Consider the following 18,410-nt stretch of genomic DNA (forward strand, 5'->3'; position numbering starts at 1 on the left):
TTACTATAAACACATCTACAATAGTTAGCTGTTTCAACAGTTATGTTTTCAGGCCTGTTCAGCAGTTGCTTGTTCAGACACATCCTGTCTAACTTGGGCCTGCTCATGGCAGCTAAACCAAACTTACAAGCAGTTGTCTGAGTTTGTTAAAGTCTGCTGTTTTGAAGTCCATTGTCCTTAATCTGCTGCTGTCACCCTTCCTTTCCCCAGAATCATGAAATCAACCATTTCATGATCACTTTCACCCAAATTCAATTTCATCTTCAGTTTTACAACAAATTTCTCCCTTTTTCTCAGAATCAAGTCTAAAATGGCTGTCCCCCTGCTGACTTCTCTCTCCATTTTCTTAAACAAAAAGTTGTCCCCAACTCATTCTAAGAATTTAGTGAAAATTTTGTGTTTTGCCGGATTAATTTTCCAACAGATGTCTGCGTAGTCCCACATTACTATCAGGGCCTGTGTTTTCGATATTTCTGTTATTTGTTCTAGAAATGCCTAATCCACCTCCTCTTCCTGATTTCCTTTACTGCAGATTCCTACCATGACATCACCCCTGTTTTTTCCCTCTTATTTTGAACAGCATCAGTTCAATTGTATATTAAATTCCAGGTCAGTTATTCCTGTGGAAAACTATTGGAGGCAATGAGGTTACATAAGGATCGCTAGGGGCCTACTATGGCCTGCCAAGGCCATATTAATGGTGAGGATGCATGTGTTGGAAAGAACCCAGCTTGACTTTCCAATTCCAGTGTGACTTAAATTCAGGGAATGTAATACCTAGAGAAACAGAACACAACTGTTAATAATAATACCAAGCTCTTGTATGGTGCTTTTCATTCATAGTTCTCAAAGTGCTTTACAAATTAGGTTAGTGTCATTATCACCGTTAATCTTAAATGTTTCCATCTAAGATTTATTTTTAAGCTAATCGTGTTTTAAATGCAAAATACTGTAAGGACACCTTTTTCTAACAGTGGGAGGAATTGATCAAGGCAAATATAAAGGTTCCCACAGCAACATGACCAGTGTCCCCCATTGCACATCCCATGTGTTTTGTGGGATGCATTTTATGACATAAACAATATATTAAGTGACACATTGAACCAGAAGAACAAAAATTGCAACTCTGTAAAAACTGTTCAAGTTAAAAACTAAGCTAGCATTTAATTAATTAGAATGAGTGCTATATTGTGCGGGTATGGAGTGGATGGTGTTGTTTTTGCAGGAGAGCAGTACTTACAGGATCTGTGCATCTAGCCAGGAGAAGGAATGCCCACTTGAGAGGACTCTGAGCTGTAGCCCTGTCAAATCTGAACGAGAAGCTTTATTAGTAGGTAAGACTCATGGTACAGTATGTCTGCTAATGGTAAGACTGTTGTAATGTTGCCGTCCATGCTACATAGATTCAGACTCCATGAGAGATGCTCTCAGGAGGTATTGTAAATGCAGCTCTTCCAGTCTCAGTGTATGTGCTTCTTTCCTCAGTTTCATGGACTGCTACAATAGCAGGCCAGGGGTGAAATGCTGGTCCTACTGAAGTCCATGGCAAAGCTCCCACTGACTTAATTGGGGCCACGATTTCACCCTTTGTGCATTGCTGACGTAGAGGTCTCATATCATGTACCTAGATCTGTTCTTGTCACACAATGACACACACTGTACATTTGATGGTGACTTTCATCTGATATATTGATATGTTATGCACCTTTAATCCCCTTGCCTGCACTCTCCCTGCTGGGCTTTTATCACTTTACCACGTGCTAAAGTACAATTGCTTTGTCACAGGTCAAGCTAGGGCCAGCATCATTCCTCTGAATCCTCATCTAGACAAGGCCACATCTGCCTCCATGGGACATATTTTCACATTTCAAACCTCTGAGCAGTTTCAAACACTCTCCATTTTTTAAAACAACCTGCTACTAAAAAGTTTCCTCCTTTCTCTCCAATTGACAGTGCTCTGAAGTACAGGATAGACAATATAAAGTCCTCGACCCAGGACCATGTTTAAGGTCCAAAATCTCATGGACCGTAAGTGCTCCTCCATCATAGCAGCTGCTAAATCATGACCCACTAAACTGTTCTAGACTGTGAATTATGTTGTTAAACTACACTTGGCTTCATGCATGTCTGCAGCCTAGCACTTCCTGCTGTGAAGAACCATTAGCCTGTTCTCAGAGAAAATTGCCCACATTGGAATTGGGACACCAGGAAACATATAATGAACTTAGGTCGATAATGTGATCCCTTCCTTCTCTGCATTTGCTCTATTCACACAATAAGGTCTTAAAAAGTACTGCAGGAAAACTGAGCTCCTTGCCATGCTGATCCAGTGCTTTACTAGCTCACGCATCTGGGATGCATAATCATTGAGATTAACAACTCTTCATTTGTGGAAGGAAATCCACCACCACCACTTCAGAAGCATGCTAAAATTCAGCCAGCTGACCACTCTCCAGCTACCACCCAGCGTCGCCCATGCTGGACTAACTAACTAACTAAGAAGTTCACCCAGGGTCAGTTGCATGACAGCCAATATCCTAGACCCCTACCAACAGTCTTCAGTCCAGTTCATGGAACAAAGACCATGCGGTGAGAAGTTGTTCTCTTGACAATGAACAAGGGCCACACAGCCAGACACTCAGATAATATGACCAGAAGAGCCTTAAAGTTTTAGACAGAGCAGAACTGACTCACTTACATGATCTGATTCTTGGATCCCTTGGTGCAAAGGGGCTGGAAACTCAGCAGATCTGGCCAGCTGGAAATTCACCTGGTGTAGAGGGAGTCCCCACGTGGTATATTCCAGTGTACTTAGGTGTATTCCTATGTTGTGCCCCAGCTCCCACAGTGCTCCCCTGGTATAGGGGCAATGGCCGGCTTGCCTCTGTGCCAGTTATTCCCAACTGCCCAAATGATCTGCTGGGGATGTAGCCAGCCAGGTATAAGGAAGAATATCTGTAGGGACTGATTCTGCCTTTGGCCAGACCCGGACCCAGCGGGGAGTAATTGTGATGTAAAACCTGTTTTGCTACCCATCACCCTGTGCTAAGCAGAGCTCAGTCTGCCTCCAGAATCCAGCCCTTAGATTGTATCAAGCTCAATGTTATTGGCTAATTTTAAAGGGTATTAATTTGTTAATTTCTGTTGTATTGATACTATTAATCATAACTCTGGCTTTGTCGTGATTATTGCTGACAAATATTTGATCATCAGATCAACTTGTCATCTCAGGGTAGCTCCAGAATTGAAGCTTCCATTTAAAAGATCTGCTTCTAGACCTTATGGTGAAGAGGAACCCTTGATTACACTCATTTTTTTTCTTCCAATATTAAATGAGCTTGGTCCCAAGACCAATCCGTAACCTCCTTCCCGTCTAATAATTCACCTTTCAGCACAGCCCAATTGCTTTTTCCCCTTTAGTCAATTCCTTATCCACCTTACAATTCTTGCACTAATCCCCATTTTCTCTATTAATAATTTCCCATGTGGTAGCATGTCAAATGCTTTACTGAAGTCCAAATATATTATTTTTACTGCATTTCCCTTATCTAAAAAGTCAGTTCTTTTCTCAAAGAAGGAAATCAGGTTAGTCACCCCCTTTTCTGTTTACCTCATTAATTTAATTATTCTCTTTCACAATTTGTTCCAAAGTCTTGCTACTGAGGATAAGGACATAAGAATGGCCATTCTGGGTCAGACCAATGGTCCATCTAGCCCAGTGGCCAATGCCAGATGAAAGCTGAGATTTTGGAGCATCTGATATGGTGGTTTTGTAATTTTTCATGTCCAGCAGTTTTTGTTGGTATTTTTACATTGTTATTGCTCGTTTTAGAAATACTGAGTTTAGACATAATGATGCTGAGTCTTTCAAGTCCCCCTGTGTCTGAGACATTCCCCCCATGCTCCTCAGGAATAAATCCCACCTGCCAAATCCTAATTCCCTCTGAGCTGCCTCCTCCTTGCAAATCAATTAAAGTCAATTACCGCAGAAGATTTCCAAACTGCTTTCCTAGGGGGCAATCCCAAAGAGTTGAAAGCTGGGCTGTAGAGGACAATGTGTCTCTGGGTGGGAGACAGAATCCTAGAGCTTGGGTCTCATGGGTTTGGACTTGTTTTGCTTCTGGTGCTGTGGGCACTGCCTCACGGATATGCTGGGGGCCTGTCTACTTCATCTACCTGCTGCCTGCTTGCTCTATTGATGGTCAGGTGGTTTCTGTTCCTGTCGGCCACAGCCAGACCTGCCTTCATTTGGTTCATCAAAATGTTTGGGAACTAATTTGCATAACTGCCACTACCTCCTTCCTCTCTGTCTCCCACCCTTCTCCCCCTTTTTTCTCCTTCCACCTCTTTGAGTGTCTGTCCTCCTCATGTTGATGCAGACCCCTTGCTACACCTTATAGTGCTTCACGTTGCCCATTGCAGGAGCTTCTCAATCACTTTGAGAGTTGTCTGTATGGGACTGAGGGATATAGCTGTCTGAGTTGCTGCTCAGAGAAATGCTTTGCTCCTCATTACATTGCAGCACACAGGCCAGGATCCAGCACAGTGCGTGCAGAGAAAAGCGCTGCATGCAGACCATGCAATGTTGGTGCTCTCAGGTGAATCACAAGAATGACCCCTGTCATGTTATTTCAATAGGTATAATTTCAACATTTCTTCATGTTCACCCATTTGGAGCAAGCATAGAGTACATCTGTTCCTACTTACAGCGACTCGACGCCAAGGTAGGTGTGCTGGGGTCTCTGTCTCTCTGGGCAGACTCAGATGGGGAGGAGGGTCTCTCTATCTAGGCAGGCCTGACCCGGGAGGGTGGTTGTCTTTCTGTGTGGTTGGGGAGGGGTCTCTTACTCTTGCTTCCCAGAATCCAGGCCACCATCTGTTTATACCCCGCTCTAGCTGGTTGCTGGCAGCTTCAGCTGCCACTTCTTCCCCATCTCCAAGGACCAGCCCTGGGTGAGAGAAACTGGCCAGAATCTCCATCCCTTCTACTGCACTCCCAGCAGATCTACCAGGACCAGCTGGGGACTCCCCGTACCTTCTCCACCTTCTCACAGGAGAGACCAGGACATCTTCCCCCTTCCCCTCAAAATAGAGAGACCCAGACTGGCCAGGGACTCTCCCCCATCTCTTCTCACTGGAGAGACTGGGAATGGCTGGGACCTCTGCACCCCTCCCACCTGAAAGACCCCTCAGACCTGGCTCTTGGCTTCCCAGAACCCCAGGTCACCATCTCCTCGCACTGCTTCCTCCACCTCTTCCACTTCTGGGCTCACTCCAGAAGGTGAGATAGCAGTTTGGCGAGGACACTCATGTGAATTTGTAGTAGCATCTAGGGCTTGGTGAGGGGAGCCCACGCTTGTTGAACACCTGTCCCTGTGCTAAAGACCTAGCAATCTAGGTTACAACAGAGCAGAATGATAGATGGAACAAACAAATGGAGGGGGAGAAAGGTAATGAAAATAAGAGCTAAACAAGCAAGTTGTTGCACAAGTAGCATGAATCATTTGTTCTGGCTTCTGTTTCATGCAGTATCTCTTAGCCAGTTTCTGATGTCTGGCAATTTTTATCTCTCACTCCATGTCTTGGTTGGCTTAATAGTCTTAATAGTGAGGGACTTTGCCAATGGCTTTTGAAGGTCTAAGTGAATTATGTCTTCCTATTCTTCTCTATCCACTATTCTATTGACTTGCCTTTATGGTCTGTCCCTGGTGTACAGTATCATGTTAATTAAGGTTGTTTTATAACTTAATTAATTTGAAGATAATTTTAATTTTTAATTTGCAGATAATTTTCCTGACTGGGAAGTATAGCTCATTCTTCTGTGTTTCTCCAGGATCACTCTGATGCCTTTTCTAATGATGTATAAAGTATTCACTCCCCTCTAGTTCACCAGTGTAGTATCCCTTTACAGGACAGATTATGTATTTTTGATAGCAACATAATCACTTAATTCTTAATTTTCCTCGGCTCCCTTGAGAAATGCCCTCTTGTTCTTTTGTCTCATTGCCATTTATTCCAGCTTTTTCTGTTTGGACATCTCAATCTCTAAGAGAGCCTCACCTTAATTACTTTGGAACAGGTATCTTCACATTATTCTCTGTGGCAAAGACTGAGGCAGAGAAGTCATTTAGCTTCTCTGCAACTTCCTTATTCTCCTTGTTGTTCCCTTAATTTCCTCGTGGACCTGCTGATTCTCTTCCAGGTTTTCTGCTGCTGATTAACTGAAATAAGTTCTTGCTATTTGTTTTTATATCTTAGGCTGTTTGCTTTTCAAATTCCATCTTGGCCTTCTCATTTCCCGCTTGTTTGCGTTTTCCTCTTAGCGATGGTGGAGCTGGATACCAGCCTGGCCTGGCGGGGATGATGATTTTCTGTCCAGGCAGACAGAGGTGGATGGGAGGAGGGGAGGTTTGGAGTATCTCTCAGCCACTGAGGGGTTAGCGATGGGCTTCCCTCTGGATAGGTAGGTCTGACCTTGTGCGTGGAGTGGGGTGACTGTTTTCTGGCCCTGCTGTGTTGGTGGTGATAGCAGGGTGTGTGAGAGCGTCTCTCTTGATAGGCCCTGTGTGTCAGGTGCTGCCTCTTGGTAGTCAGGCCTAGTGGTTGGAGTGGAGGTTGAAGCTGGATGTAGGGTCGGGACTGGGCCAAGGGTAGCGCTGGAATCGAGATCTGGGGACAGACGGAGGTCAGAACTGAGATCAGAGTCTGTAGACAAGCCACGTAGCTGGAGTCCAGTTGCAAGCCTGGGGTTGAAACTGTGTGGTCAGAGTCCAGGGACAAGCCAAGTCAGTACCACAGCTGGCATCCAGATACAGGCCAAAGGTCGAAGCCAGGTAGTCAGAGTCCAAGCATCTGGGGAGGGTCGGGAAGCAGAGGCAAGGCTGGAGGGGGGCGGTAACAGGGCTGGAGCAAGGTCAGAGCAAGGCAAGGACAAGACTGGAACAGGGCTCGGGCAGGGCCAGGGCAGGAACAGAAACAGGATAAAGAGCAGGCTGGGAGTCTCTAGAGTCTGTTCTCCTGCTGCCTCACAGTGTGGTTCCTGGCTTGGTAGGGCTGTTGCACAGACTGATCTGCAGCTCTGATAGGGTTGGGGAAATAGCTGAGCCGGGGGTTATCTAACCCAGACTTGGCTCAGGGATAGGTTGCTGTCATATGCAGTCTCTGTTGGAAGGGTAAGTCAGTGCAGTTGAGTGGTGACTTACCTCGTCTCCCTTGGACAGGCGCATGTTGAGCACTGCGGAGTTACACTGCAGCTTGCTGCTCAGTAAGTGTTTGCGTAGCGTGCCCTGAGAGTCCAAGATGCCCACTTCCTGGATGTCGTCCAAATTATGGTAAAGTCACATCGAGCCCAAGGAGGTAACAGCCCAAGCTCTGTAACTTTTACAAGATGATGCTGTCACAGATCCACAGGGTCTGGTCTATGTTCCAGCTAATAACCAACCAGACCTTTAGGAGTGACCCCTCTTGTGGTCTCAGTGCTCTCCATGAGAATATGCAGCCGCAGCAGGCAGCCTTCTCAAAACAAGGCGACAGTATATTAGGCACCTGGCTACGGAATCTGAAAGTCCTTAGGTTAGCAAAGAGAAAGAAAAGTTAAGACAGAGTTCAGCCTGGCCAATGCCAGGCCAGAGCTCCCTGGAGCCATGCTGCCACTGAAGCCATCTTGATTTCCTCTCTCTGTCTCTGTGCCTTTGTCACCCTGTCCCAGGTGAGTGTGTGATTCTCTGCAAAGGCGAACTCTGAGCCCAGCCACTTTACACCTTTCCCATTTGTTCTCCGAGAGGTGAGGGGAAAATCACCTTCCTCTTGGTTGTTGGTTGGTAGATGTGAACAGGGTAGCCATTGGGATTCCCGTTGTCTTTCCGGACCCTCCCTTGATATGGGTCAGTTTCAGCCAGTCCTTTAAAGACGAATTCATACAACACCAGAAAGTTATATGACACAAACAGCAAGCTCCAAGAGCATCCTTTAACCCTTTACATTCCATGCATAGCAATGCAAAACACAGAGAGAAACTGAAGCATGCATAGGAGTCATAAAAATATCACCAAAGTTTCCACTTCATCACACATAGACACATGCTAAATCTCTCAAAGAAATCTTTCAATCAGCGTAGCCAATCCAAGTGCCTCCTTCACACCAGTGTCCCTTAAACTTTTCAGCTTGGCAGGCACTAATTCAAAACATTTTCATAACCCCTTTACATTTATTGTTTTCATAGTAAGAATATAAAAGCCTCTGTAATGTGTGTTTGGGAGGTTGATAGAGAATATTCAACCTTGAAGGGAAAGGGAGTGGGGGAGCCAGATTTTCTTTGCTTTAGATTGTAATACAGTATCTAATGTCTCATGTCCCCCTGATTGCCTTTCTGTGACCCTCCTGGGATGCCATAACCCTCTGGTTGAGACGCACTGCTTCACAGGAAAGGCCATAGAGCCTAGCTCACAAGTGCCATCAACCAAACCAACAGAGACAGGTGAAGTGATATTTTCAAGGCCACACAGGTCAGCGGCAGAGCTAGGACCAGAACTCCTAATATATCACTCCATAAGAAGATAGCTGGAGAGTGAATCCTGAACTACAGTTCTCCCAGCCCTGAAATGTGTTATTCTGTGCTAACCTAAGGGCTTCCCAGTGCTGCATTCCAGTTGACTGATAAACCCTACTCTTGTTTTGAAGAGGCTGCAAATACTTACTGAGGTGCATGGATCTCTGAAGAGTGTAAAAGTCTCTGAACAGGAGTCTTTCTCAGTTGAACTTACTGGGCAGAACTCATGGTGTGAAACAGCAGTGCTGGAGCCCAGAAGCTCAGTCTCGGAGGTGTTGAAGCTGTTTGCCCTGCTCTTAAGGAAGGGTGGGACCCCTTGGGGGTCTACATACTGAAGGGGTTCCTCCAGGGTCTGTTTAAAAGCTGGGATATAGAACAAGTCCTGTGGATCCATGACAGAGAGCAGCAATATGTGTTTCAACCTCTGGATTTTCCAAAGACTGATATTTGTAACATAAAAACAAAATTTTGTGGGGGACAAAGCAGAAACTAGCAGGTGGCCTTTCCTGTTCATCCAAGTATAACAGAAAAGCAACAAATAAAGTAGGGTTTGATTTGCAGTTCCCCTTTGAAGGGACTGTCTGTGCTGTGATTGTTTAGTGTCTCTCTAGAACTCCATTTGATGGTTAAGTGGTTACCCAACTGTCACAGACAAGCACCTCCAGTAGATGCACATTGAGATGTGACTTGAATATTTTGCATGTCTGTGATTCCTCTCCCCCTTCAGAAGATGTTCTTGAATCCATGGCAACATTAATTTGCATTTTGTTTCTATTTGAATCCATTATTTCAAGTCCCATAATTAAGTAATGAGAATAGGTTTTTTCCTCCTCTTTTTAGTATTCCTTATGTCTGCAGCCATCCCTCCTCAAACTGTGATGACAACACATCTTATAACTTAACCAGGAGCAGGCTGGGTCACCATTAGCACTTGGATGGGAGACCTCGGGAAACCCTAAATACTGTAGAAAGTGGTGCCTGGGGTCAGCATTTACAAAACTGCAAACATGTAGCTAGAGAGTTGGGATTCTCAAGCCAGAAGTCAATTTTCAGTGAAAGTTTCACTTCTTTTCTACAGATTTGTCCCAGTGAAGTGGAAGTTCTGATGAGCAGACTGCAGCACACCTTCAGACAAGAGCTGAGTGGAGTTGGGGCTAGCCTGGAGAAAAGGTGGAAATTTTGTGGCTTTGATGGACTGAAAATGACTTGACTTTTCAGCTTGATTGGCTTTGGACATTGAAAATAATCACAGAATATGTACCTCAGACAAACCTAGGATGTTACTGTAACCTACATATACAGTGGTTTTCATGAATAAATTATAAATACTTTTATGGACTATCCCATGACTGAAATCACAGATGTAAAATAGCACCTAGCAGGAGACTCATGGAAGAAATTCAAATGAATCTTGGGTGCTGTAACATTTTTGTTCAGTTGTCTTCTGTCTCGTACTTAAGTACTGTTCAACATGTTCTATGAACAAAGTCTTTGCTACTGTTTGACTTTTTGATATATTTTAAACCTAGCTAACTAGCTAATGTTTTGACAATTTGTATGAGTTTTGTGTCCCCAGTCTCTCTCACCCTGCATGTTTTTGCTGCTGAGAGCAGCCATACACTGTAATTTGGAATAGCAAAAAAGAGACTTTCTGGCTTCTAGCATTAACGGAAGGGGAAAAATCAGTATTTTCTACATTTATATGCTAGAAATTCTGCACATTTTAAAGGAGAAGAGGAGTTTATATGACTTTGCAAAATGCTTATGAGCCTAAAGGTCACTTACTTTACAAAGCTATTTTCTCTACTGTATCAGATATGAGACTTTTTCAGATTTAAAAGCAAACCTAGATTAAAGCCAGTGTCATGGCAGCAGCACAGTGTGACGTGTCCACGCTGTGCGGAATCATTTTGTAAATAATCTGATTTTAAAGGGGAAGGGTATTTAATTTTCTATACATCTGGGAAACAAGAGTCCTAGTAAATGACTGTATTTTAGTAGTGACCTCTCCTTTGGGTTTACCATTGTCTGTCTTTCGTTGCCTTTCTCTTGCTGAACTGTGGAAGAACTGCTGCTGCAAGTGTCATAAACAGCATTTCCCTCCTCCTGAATGTTTCTAAAGAGCAGATCTGTGTATTCATAGCAAACTTGAACTGCTCAAACCATGAACTGGGATTCCTGAGACATGGGGAGACATGAGACCACAACCTCCACTTACAAACAGTGCCTATGGCACACATGTCCTGCCAGACACCGCCCCATTGGCATGGTTGTGTATCCCGTACCATTTCCTGTGGAGATGGAGACAACTAATGGAACCGTTCTCTTCAGATCTGCTCTGTGAGATTCAGGCTGCGTTGGCCTGTGGTGCTTTGGGGTGTGGGTCACTTGCTCTCACGAGTCCTGGTGCTTGTGCTGACTAAGCAGAAAGCAGGTGGAAAGCATTTCAGGGAACCCCTTTGTAAATGCCCATGTCACAGCTGTTGAAAGTTGTATTTTTTAAAAATAAATCTTTTTTACATCCTAGTTTTGTCTTTGTAAATTTCTTGATTCCTGTTTTACTTATTCCCTACCTAGGAATAATAGAATAATAGAAATTTAGCACTGGAAGGGACCTCAATAGGTTGTCTAGTCCAGTCCCCTGCACTGAGGCAGGACTAAGTATTATCTAGACCATCCCTGACAGATGTTTGTCCAACGTGTTCTTAAAAACCTCCAGTGACAGAAATTCCACAACCTCCCCAGATAATTTCTGTCAAAGCTTAATTACCCTGACGATTAGGAAGTTTTTCCTAATGTCTAACCCGTGGTTCTCAACCTGCGGCCCACGGGCTTAATGCAGCCCAATTAGCTCACAGCTGCAGCTCAGCTGGGTGCTTAAAAAAAAATCTGGCCCCCGGCTGCCCTGCGCCTTGCACCGGGATCAGACCCCTGGCTGCCCAGCCCCTTGCGCTGGGATCAGGCACCTGGCTGCCCAGCCCCCCCCGGGGTCTGGGTCCCTGCTTCCCGGCCCCCCATTGCAGGGTCCGGATCCCAGCTGTCCAGCCCCGCGCCTGGGGTTCTGCTCCTGGTCCTGCTCTGTGGAGGGGTCTCTGGGTGGGGGTGCTGGACATAGGGGTCTGGGCATAGGATTTTTTTTTGATGGGGGGGAGCGCTGTCTTTCTCAGTCTGCAGCGCACAATGATAAATAGGTTGAGAACCACTGGTCTAACCTAACTTTTCCTTGCTGCAGTGTAAATCTATTATTTCTTTTCCTATCCTCAGTGGATAAGGAGAAAATGTTTTCACTCTCCTCCTTAAAATAATTTTTTACATCCTTGAAGAATGTTATCATGCCCTCCCTCAGTCTTCTCTTCTCCAGACTAAACAAACCCAGTTTTTTCAGTCTTTCCTCATAGGTCATGTTTTCTAGACCTTTAATAATTTTTGTTGCTCTCCTCTGAATTTTCTCCAATATGTTCACATTTTTCCCAAAATGTGGTGCCCGGAACTGGACACAGTACTCCAGTTGAGGCCTTATATGTGCTGAGTAGAGTGGAAGAATTACTTCTTGTGTCTAGTTTACAACACTACTGTTAATACATCCCAGAATGATGTTTGCTTCTTTTGCAACAGTGTTACACTGTTGACTCATATTTAGCTTGGTGTCCACTATGATCCCCAGATCCTTTTCTGCAGTACTTCTTTCTTCCTAGGTAATTATTTCCCACTTTGTATTTATGCAATTGATGATTCCTTCCTAAGGATAGTACTTTGCATTTGTCCTTACTGAATTTCATCCTGTTACTTCAGACCATTTCTCCAGTTTTTCAAGATAATTTTGAATTCTAATCCTGTTCCCCAAAGTGCTTGGTATCATTCACAAATTTTTAAAGTACACTCTCTAAGCCATTATCCAAACCACTTATGAACATATTGAATAGAACTGGCCCTACGACACATCCCTGTGGGACCCCACTTGATATGCCCTTCCAGCTTGACTGTGAACATTGACAACTACTCTGAATACACTTTTCCAACCAGTTGTGTACCCATTTTACAGTAGGTTAGTGTATATTTCCCTACTTTGCTTATGAGAAGGTCATGTGAGAGTATCAAAAGCCTTACTAAAGTCAAGATATATCACATCTGCTGCTTCCCCCCTATCCACAAGGCTTGTTGCTCTGGCATAGAATGATATTGGGTTGGTTTGACATGATTTGTTCTTGACAAATCCATGTTGTTTGTTACTTATCTTATTCTAGGTGCTTACAAATTGATTGATTATTTACTCCAGTGTCTTTCCGGGTACTGAAGTTAAGCTGCTGACTAGTGTATAATTCTCTGGGTTGTCCTTATTCCCCTTTATATAGCTAGGTACTATATTTGCTCTTTTCCAGTCCTCTAGGATCTTTCCTGTCCTCCATGAGTTCTCAAAGATAATCATTAATAGCTCAGAGATCTCTTCATCCAGACGGAGCAGGCTACAGGATGTCCTGGATCTCAGAGCAGTCTTCCCTGGGATGCATGGCCAGGACTCAGGAGCACCTCCATGCCTGGAACCCAAGTACAAAGCTCCATCACTGATTGGTTTGGTTTCTGTGAACACGTGTGTGGCTGATCAGGCTAATATGAGCTTTGCATGGTTTGTGGCACGCTGAACAAGAGCAGCAGGCATGCTACTGTTGTGAGATTTACGCTGTTGGTGCTTCTACTCTGCCTCTGCTCATAGACTGTAGCTCCAGTAGGGATGGAACTTCACCAGGCAGAACGATCGTGAGCGAGATCTTCCCAAAATCTTCTAGGTCAGCATTGAAATGCCTCAAGGATAACTTGAAGGAGTCTTCGAAATGTTTCTTCTGGCCTCCCTGAGAGCGCTTTCCCTCCTTTAGCTCACCATAAAATAGCTTCTTTGGCTGTCACTCATCTGACATTCTGGTGACATGGCCTGTCCATCTCATCTGTGATTTCATCAACAGAGTGTGGATGCTTGGAATGTCTGCCATTATGAGAACCGAAGCGCCTGGAACCTTGTGTTGCCATCTGATCCTCATCAGTTTCCTCAGACAGCCCATGTGAAAGTGATTCAGTTTCACAGCATGGCATCTGTACACCATCCAGGTTTCACATGCATAACTCAGAGTTGGCAACACGATGGCTTTATAGACCTTCAATTTTGTTTGTAGACTGATAGATCTGCGCTCCCACACATTTGCATGTAGTCTGCCAAAGGCCACACTTGCTTTGGCAATTCTGGTGTTGGTTTCATCGTTGTTGTGAACTGCACGTGACAGTGTACTGCCGAGGTAGGTGAACTTGTCCATTGCCTGGAGGGCTTGGCCATTCACTGTGTTAGCAGGCTCTACATAAAGCTTTCCTGGTGCAGGCTGTCACATCACTTCTGTCGTCTTGATGTTGATTGTGAGACCAAAAGTGTCACAAGCTGAAGCTCTTCCTGGAGTTTGCTAACTTTTATAGGAACTTCATCTCCAGGTTTGTATGCCAAATCACCCCACTGACAGCACTGCTCCACAAAAGCACTGCCTTCACCTGGTCTCCAGGGGGAAATGGCAGGAAATAGAACAATTAGCATTTTAGCAAATACTAGTGGGGGAAGAAAAAGCATGGAGCTTCCTTCACCACCAGACTCCATGTATTTTTCCTCACTGTTTGAATGAACCTTGCGTTGAGGGGTAACCTTCAGAAGAGTCCACTTGAAAGGGTCATTGGACTGTAAAAGAAAGGGGCAGAAAATCCCAAGTTTTCTCTTTTTCACCTAAGAAGAAAAAGGCACCAGCACCTTTGGGTCTCTGGGAGAGATCCTGACCATCTTGCTGGAAGATTGTTGATGAGAAACGCCATCTTAAGCAAAGCCTTCAACCAAAACTAGATTTATATCAAGATTTAGACTTTGAGATGTGTGTTTTCACTTTTATTTGCTTGTAACCATTTCTAACTTTATCTCTTCTACTTGAATTCACTTAAAATACTTTCTTCTTTTGCTAATAAACTTGTTTTATTTTTAATTTAAACTGTTCAGGAGAGGGCTGGACAGTGAAGAACACATGGTTGTAGGACAATCCGGGACTGGGAGGATGACTGTTGGGGTCATCCTGTATGTAGTAACCAATGCTGCTGGAAGCCAGAGTGTGGCTGGTGTGTTGCTGGCAAGCTGCTTGGATCAGAGCTGTTGGATCAGGGCTGCAGCTACACACAGACACCCAGGGTGTGACCTGCATGCTGGTAGGCTAGTTGTGAGCAGTGCAAGTTGGGAGATAGTGAAGCAAAGCATTGTGAGGCACCCAGGGTTACAAAGCATATGGTGACACAACCCCTCACTGGTCTGGATTGCACCCCAGAATGTGACACCCACAAACTGATGGTCAGTCTGAATGAGTGAATCAAGTGTTAGATTGGGGGGAGGGATAGCTCAGTGGTTTGAGCATTGGCCTGCTAAACCCAGGGTTGTGAGTTCAATCCTTGAGGGGGCCATTTAGGGATCTGGGACAAAAATTGGGGATTGGTCCTGCTTTGAGCAGGGGGGTTGGGCTAGATGATCTTGTGAGGTCCCTTCCAACCCTGATATTCTATGATTCTATAACAACACTTGTGCTACTTCAAGAATTTCCACCAGGACAACTGGTTGAGCCTCCTACCCCAAGCAGAGTTTGCTTACAACAACACTGGCCACATCCTCACTGTGCAGAATCCGTTCTATGCAATCTGTGGCTTCCACCCCCATCTGTATCCAGCCATATCCATCCACCACCAATCCCATGGCTGCTGACTCAGTGCTCTGGATTCATGAGTTCCAAGAAGAACTCAAGGCACAGGTGGAAAAGAAAGATTCTGAGCGGTATACTGACTGCCAGTGCAAGGAAGGACTGGCATTCGCTGTCAGGCAAAAAGTGGCTCTCAGCCCAAAACTTCCACACCAACCAGCTGTATTATAAAATGGATTACCATATTCCATCAGCTAGGTAATCAACTCAACGCCCGTGAGGCTTAAGTCACCCAGATCCCTCAAATTACAGCTAGAGTTTCATATGTCCTTGCTAAAACCCTACTGTCAAGGCTGATTCCTCACTCTGGCACTTCAAGTGCAGAAGGTGGGGTCCACAAGGATTTTAAAAATTAATACTGGCCACTCCAGGCTGGTATTAAACTCCCAAGGTCATAGCTTCTCTCTGACCTTGGATGGGTAGATGCTGCCACCACCCAAGTGCAAGCCGCCCCCCCCCACCCCACACACACTTTTAGAGAACCCAGAAAGGCATACTTGGGGAATTTCTTCCTGTGGGGTACCCTCAAGCCCTTCCCTCCCCCCCCCCCCCCCGGGGAAGAGCTGAGAAAGAAGAACAAAGGAAATCAGCTGTTGCCACCAGCTTATTAAGCAACATATGCACAAACCTCTTAGGACACCAAAAATCCAATCCTGTTCTTAAAAAAGGTAAATTTTATTAGAAACAAAAAAGAAAGAAAATACATCTGGAACTTAGGCTTTTGCTAGATTTAAAAAACCCAATTGCAAAAATTAAGCATCAAGATAGCTCTCTTGAGGTTCAGCTTAAAGGTTACCAGCAAAACAAAAGCATCTGGGGTTAGCACAGAGGAGTCCACAAGCCAATAAGAAATAACCTTAATTGCATCTTCCTAGACATTCCTTGATTTACTTACATAATTGAGGTTTCAGATAAGTAGGGTTGAGGTATGATTTGATGCTTTTTCATATCTGGTTTTAAAGCTTTTTACAGCATAGCTCCAGCCCTGTCCTGCTCTGTCCCCTCTCTCCGGAGAACAACAACAGACAGAGGGAAGTTTTTTTCCCAATTTAAAAAAGTTCTAGCCCTTCCATTGGCTCTTTTGGTCAGGTGCCCACTCCCTTTCTTTTACTTATGGACTTTTTTAACCCTTTACAGGTAAAGCAAGTAGAGAATAACTACTAACAGGGATTTTGTAGCTAACTGGCTAGCTGGGTGTCCATAAAAGGGAGCTCCTCCCCACACTTCATTTATCACTCCTAAATTGACAACACCTCCATTCACTGAGCTCAACCACTGTCACCTCTGGCATGGATGCAAACTCACGACTAGTATGAGGTCCATGGGATAACTGGATTTGAAAATCAAACTTGGCTCCCTCTGATACTTCGTAGACTGGGAGAGCTATGGGGCAGGCAAGCGATCCCAGGTCAATGGCCCTAGCCTTGTGACAGCCTTTGACACAGCCTACCCAGGCAAACAGTACCCCTGGAGGGACAATGTAAGGCCCAGTGGGTCTCAAACCTGTGCCTGCCAAGCTATCAGGCATCAGACAATGCCATGCGGCCACCCAGCAGCCATGGTAATCAGCTCACACTCCACTAGTCACAATTCGCTTTGGATGCAGACCCTGGGAAGTCACACCTCAAGGGGTCTGACAGGCAGCAGCCTCATGGCTCCTCACCCTAAATAAACTCAAGGGACATTCCAGGAAGAGTGTAGGCAACAGTGTAGATCTCCGATAGCTGCTCTGACCATTCCTGCTCCTGAACTCCTGGCTTTGACTTTGGCTTCATTAGGACCTTGCCTCCTGACCCGGATTCTGAAACCTGACTTTGGACTCCAATCTTCGGTACTGACCCTGGCTTGGAACTTGACTATGAACTCCTCTCAGCCTCAGATTTGACCCTGTTCTGATCCTTGGTCCTGACTGCCCTTGTCTGGATCCTGGCACCAATAAGGTGTATGAGGTGTTCAAATGATTCCTTCCAACGTGCATTACATTGCCTTGTTAATGCAGTGTCCTGAGGAATATTTGTTTCCTCAGAAATTAATTGAGGACCATAATCATACCTGATTTCTTCAGGTCATTCATACACAGATAACAAATTAAGTAATGCTTCCTCAAATTTAACATCAGACGGGTCTCGCTGTGCGCTCCTATGAACACCAGGAATAAACATCAACCACAACAACTGCATCCATTTGCTTACTCTGTCAAAGGGCAGCATTTGCTGCAATTTTTCCTGGTGGCATTTAGGTGCTACTGGTGAGCAGCATTCAGCCCAGCAGCAGCAGCCATCAAGCAGAGTGAGAGCTACACCATTCTCCAAGGCTCTGATCCAACTCCCACTAAAATCAATGGGAAGTCCCCCCCTTGACTTTAATAGGACAGGATCAAGCCCCAGGTCAGCACGTTCAGGTCCAAATTTTCAAAGATGGCCAGTGGTTTCAGATACCCTGCTAGAGACACCTTGGGCCTGATCTTCAGAGGTGCTTAAAACTCTTTAGAAGTGGAGGTAAATAGAAGGAGAGAAAGGTTTAGAAAGTAAGGAACAGAGAGGGAAGTACAGAGAGGGCAGAGAGGGCACTGCTGTTCATCCGCTCTCAAAAACCTTGCAAGAAGAAGGGGACGTTCCAGCAGTGAAAGGCAGCTCATTAAAACTGACGGAAGAGAATACTGTTTGCCCAGTAGGACAGTGGAATTCTCTGCCAGAAGAGATCACTGAAGCCAAGAGTTTAACAGGGCTAAAAATAAAACAAGGGTTAAATATTTCTAAGGCTCGATGTTTACATTAGAGAGGCAAAAATAGAAGGGCTGTAACCCCTCCTGTGTCAGGGCATTTGCTTATGTGAGACTGAGAGGGCGAGGGAAGCAGTTATCCTGTCATTATCCAGGCTGCACTTCGCACTGAAGCAGTTGTTACAGGCCATTGTTGGAGAGAAGTGAGGGCACTTTGGTCTGATCCATGTGGCAAAGCATACTGCTCAGTACTGATGCAAAAATGGTCATTGATAGAAAGATAACTTATGAGCATTTGATGTTATTGCAAGCTTGTCTTTTGTTTTCATTGGATTTTATGAGCTAATGACTCTTGTGTTCATGCACAGGATGTTCGTAG

General features: G+C 44.9%; 1 protein-coding gene across 5 annotated transcripts in view; it reads left to right on the plus strand.

Annotated features, from left to right (window-relative positions):
- The window catches only part of ENOX2 (ecto-NOX disulfide-thiol exchanger 2), a 136,219-nt gene extending 125,155 nt beyond the window's left edge, over positions 1 to 11,064 (plus strand). For all 5 annotated transcript variants that reach the window (XM_077825981.1, XM_077825986.1, XM_077825983.1 and 2 more), the window contains 3 exons: positions 1,226 to 1,334; positions 4,639 to 4,724; positions 9,627 to 11,064. In XM_077825981.1, coding sequence (XP_077682107.1) covers positions 1,226 to 1,334; positions 4,639 to 4,724; positions 9,627 to 9,758 — 327 coding nt within the window. In that variant the 3' untranslated portion in view covers positions 9,759 to 11,064. The remainder of the gene's footprint in view (positions 1 to 1,225; positions 1,335 to 4,638; positions 4,725 to 9,626) is intronic.
- Positions 11,065 to 18,410: the final 7,346 nt, after the last annotated feature.

Source organism: Eretmochelys imbricata, chromosome 9, assembly GCF_965152235.1.
Source record: "Eretmochelys imbricata isolate rEreImb1 chromosome 9, rEreImb1.hap1, whole genome shotgun sequence".
Classification (NCBI taxonomy): domain Eukaryota; kingdom Metazoa; phylum Chordata; order Testudines; family Cheloniidae; genus Eretmochelys; species Eretmochelys imbricata.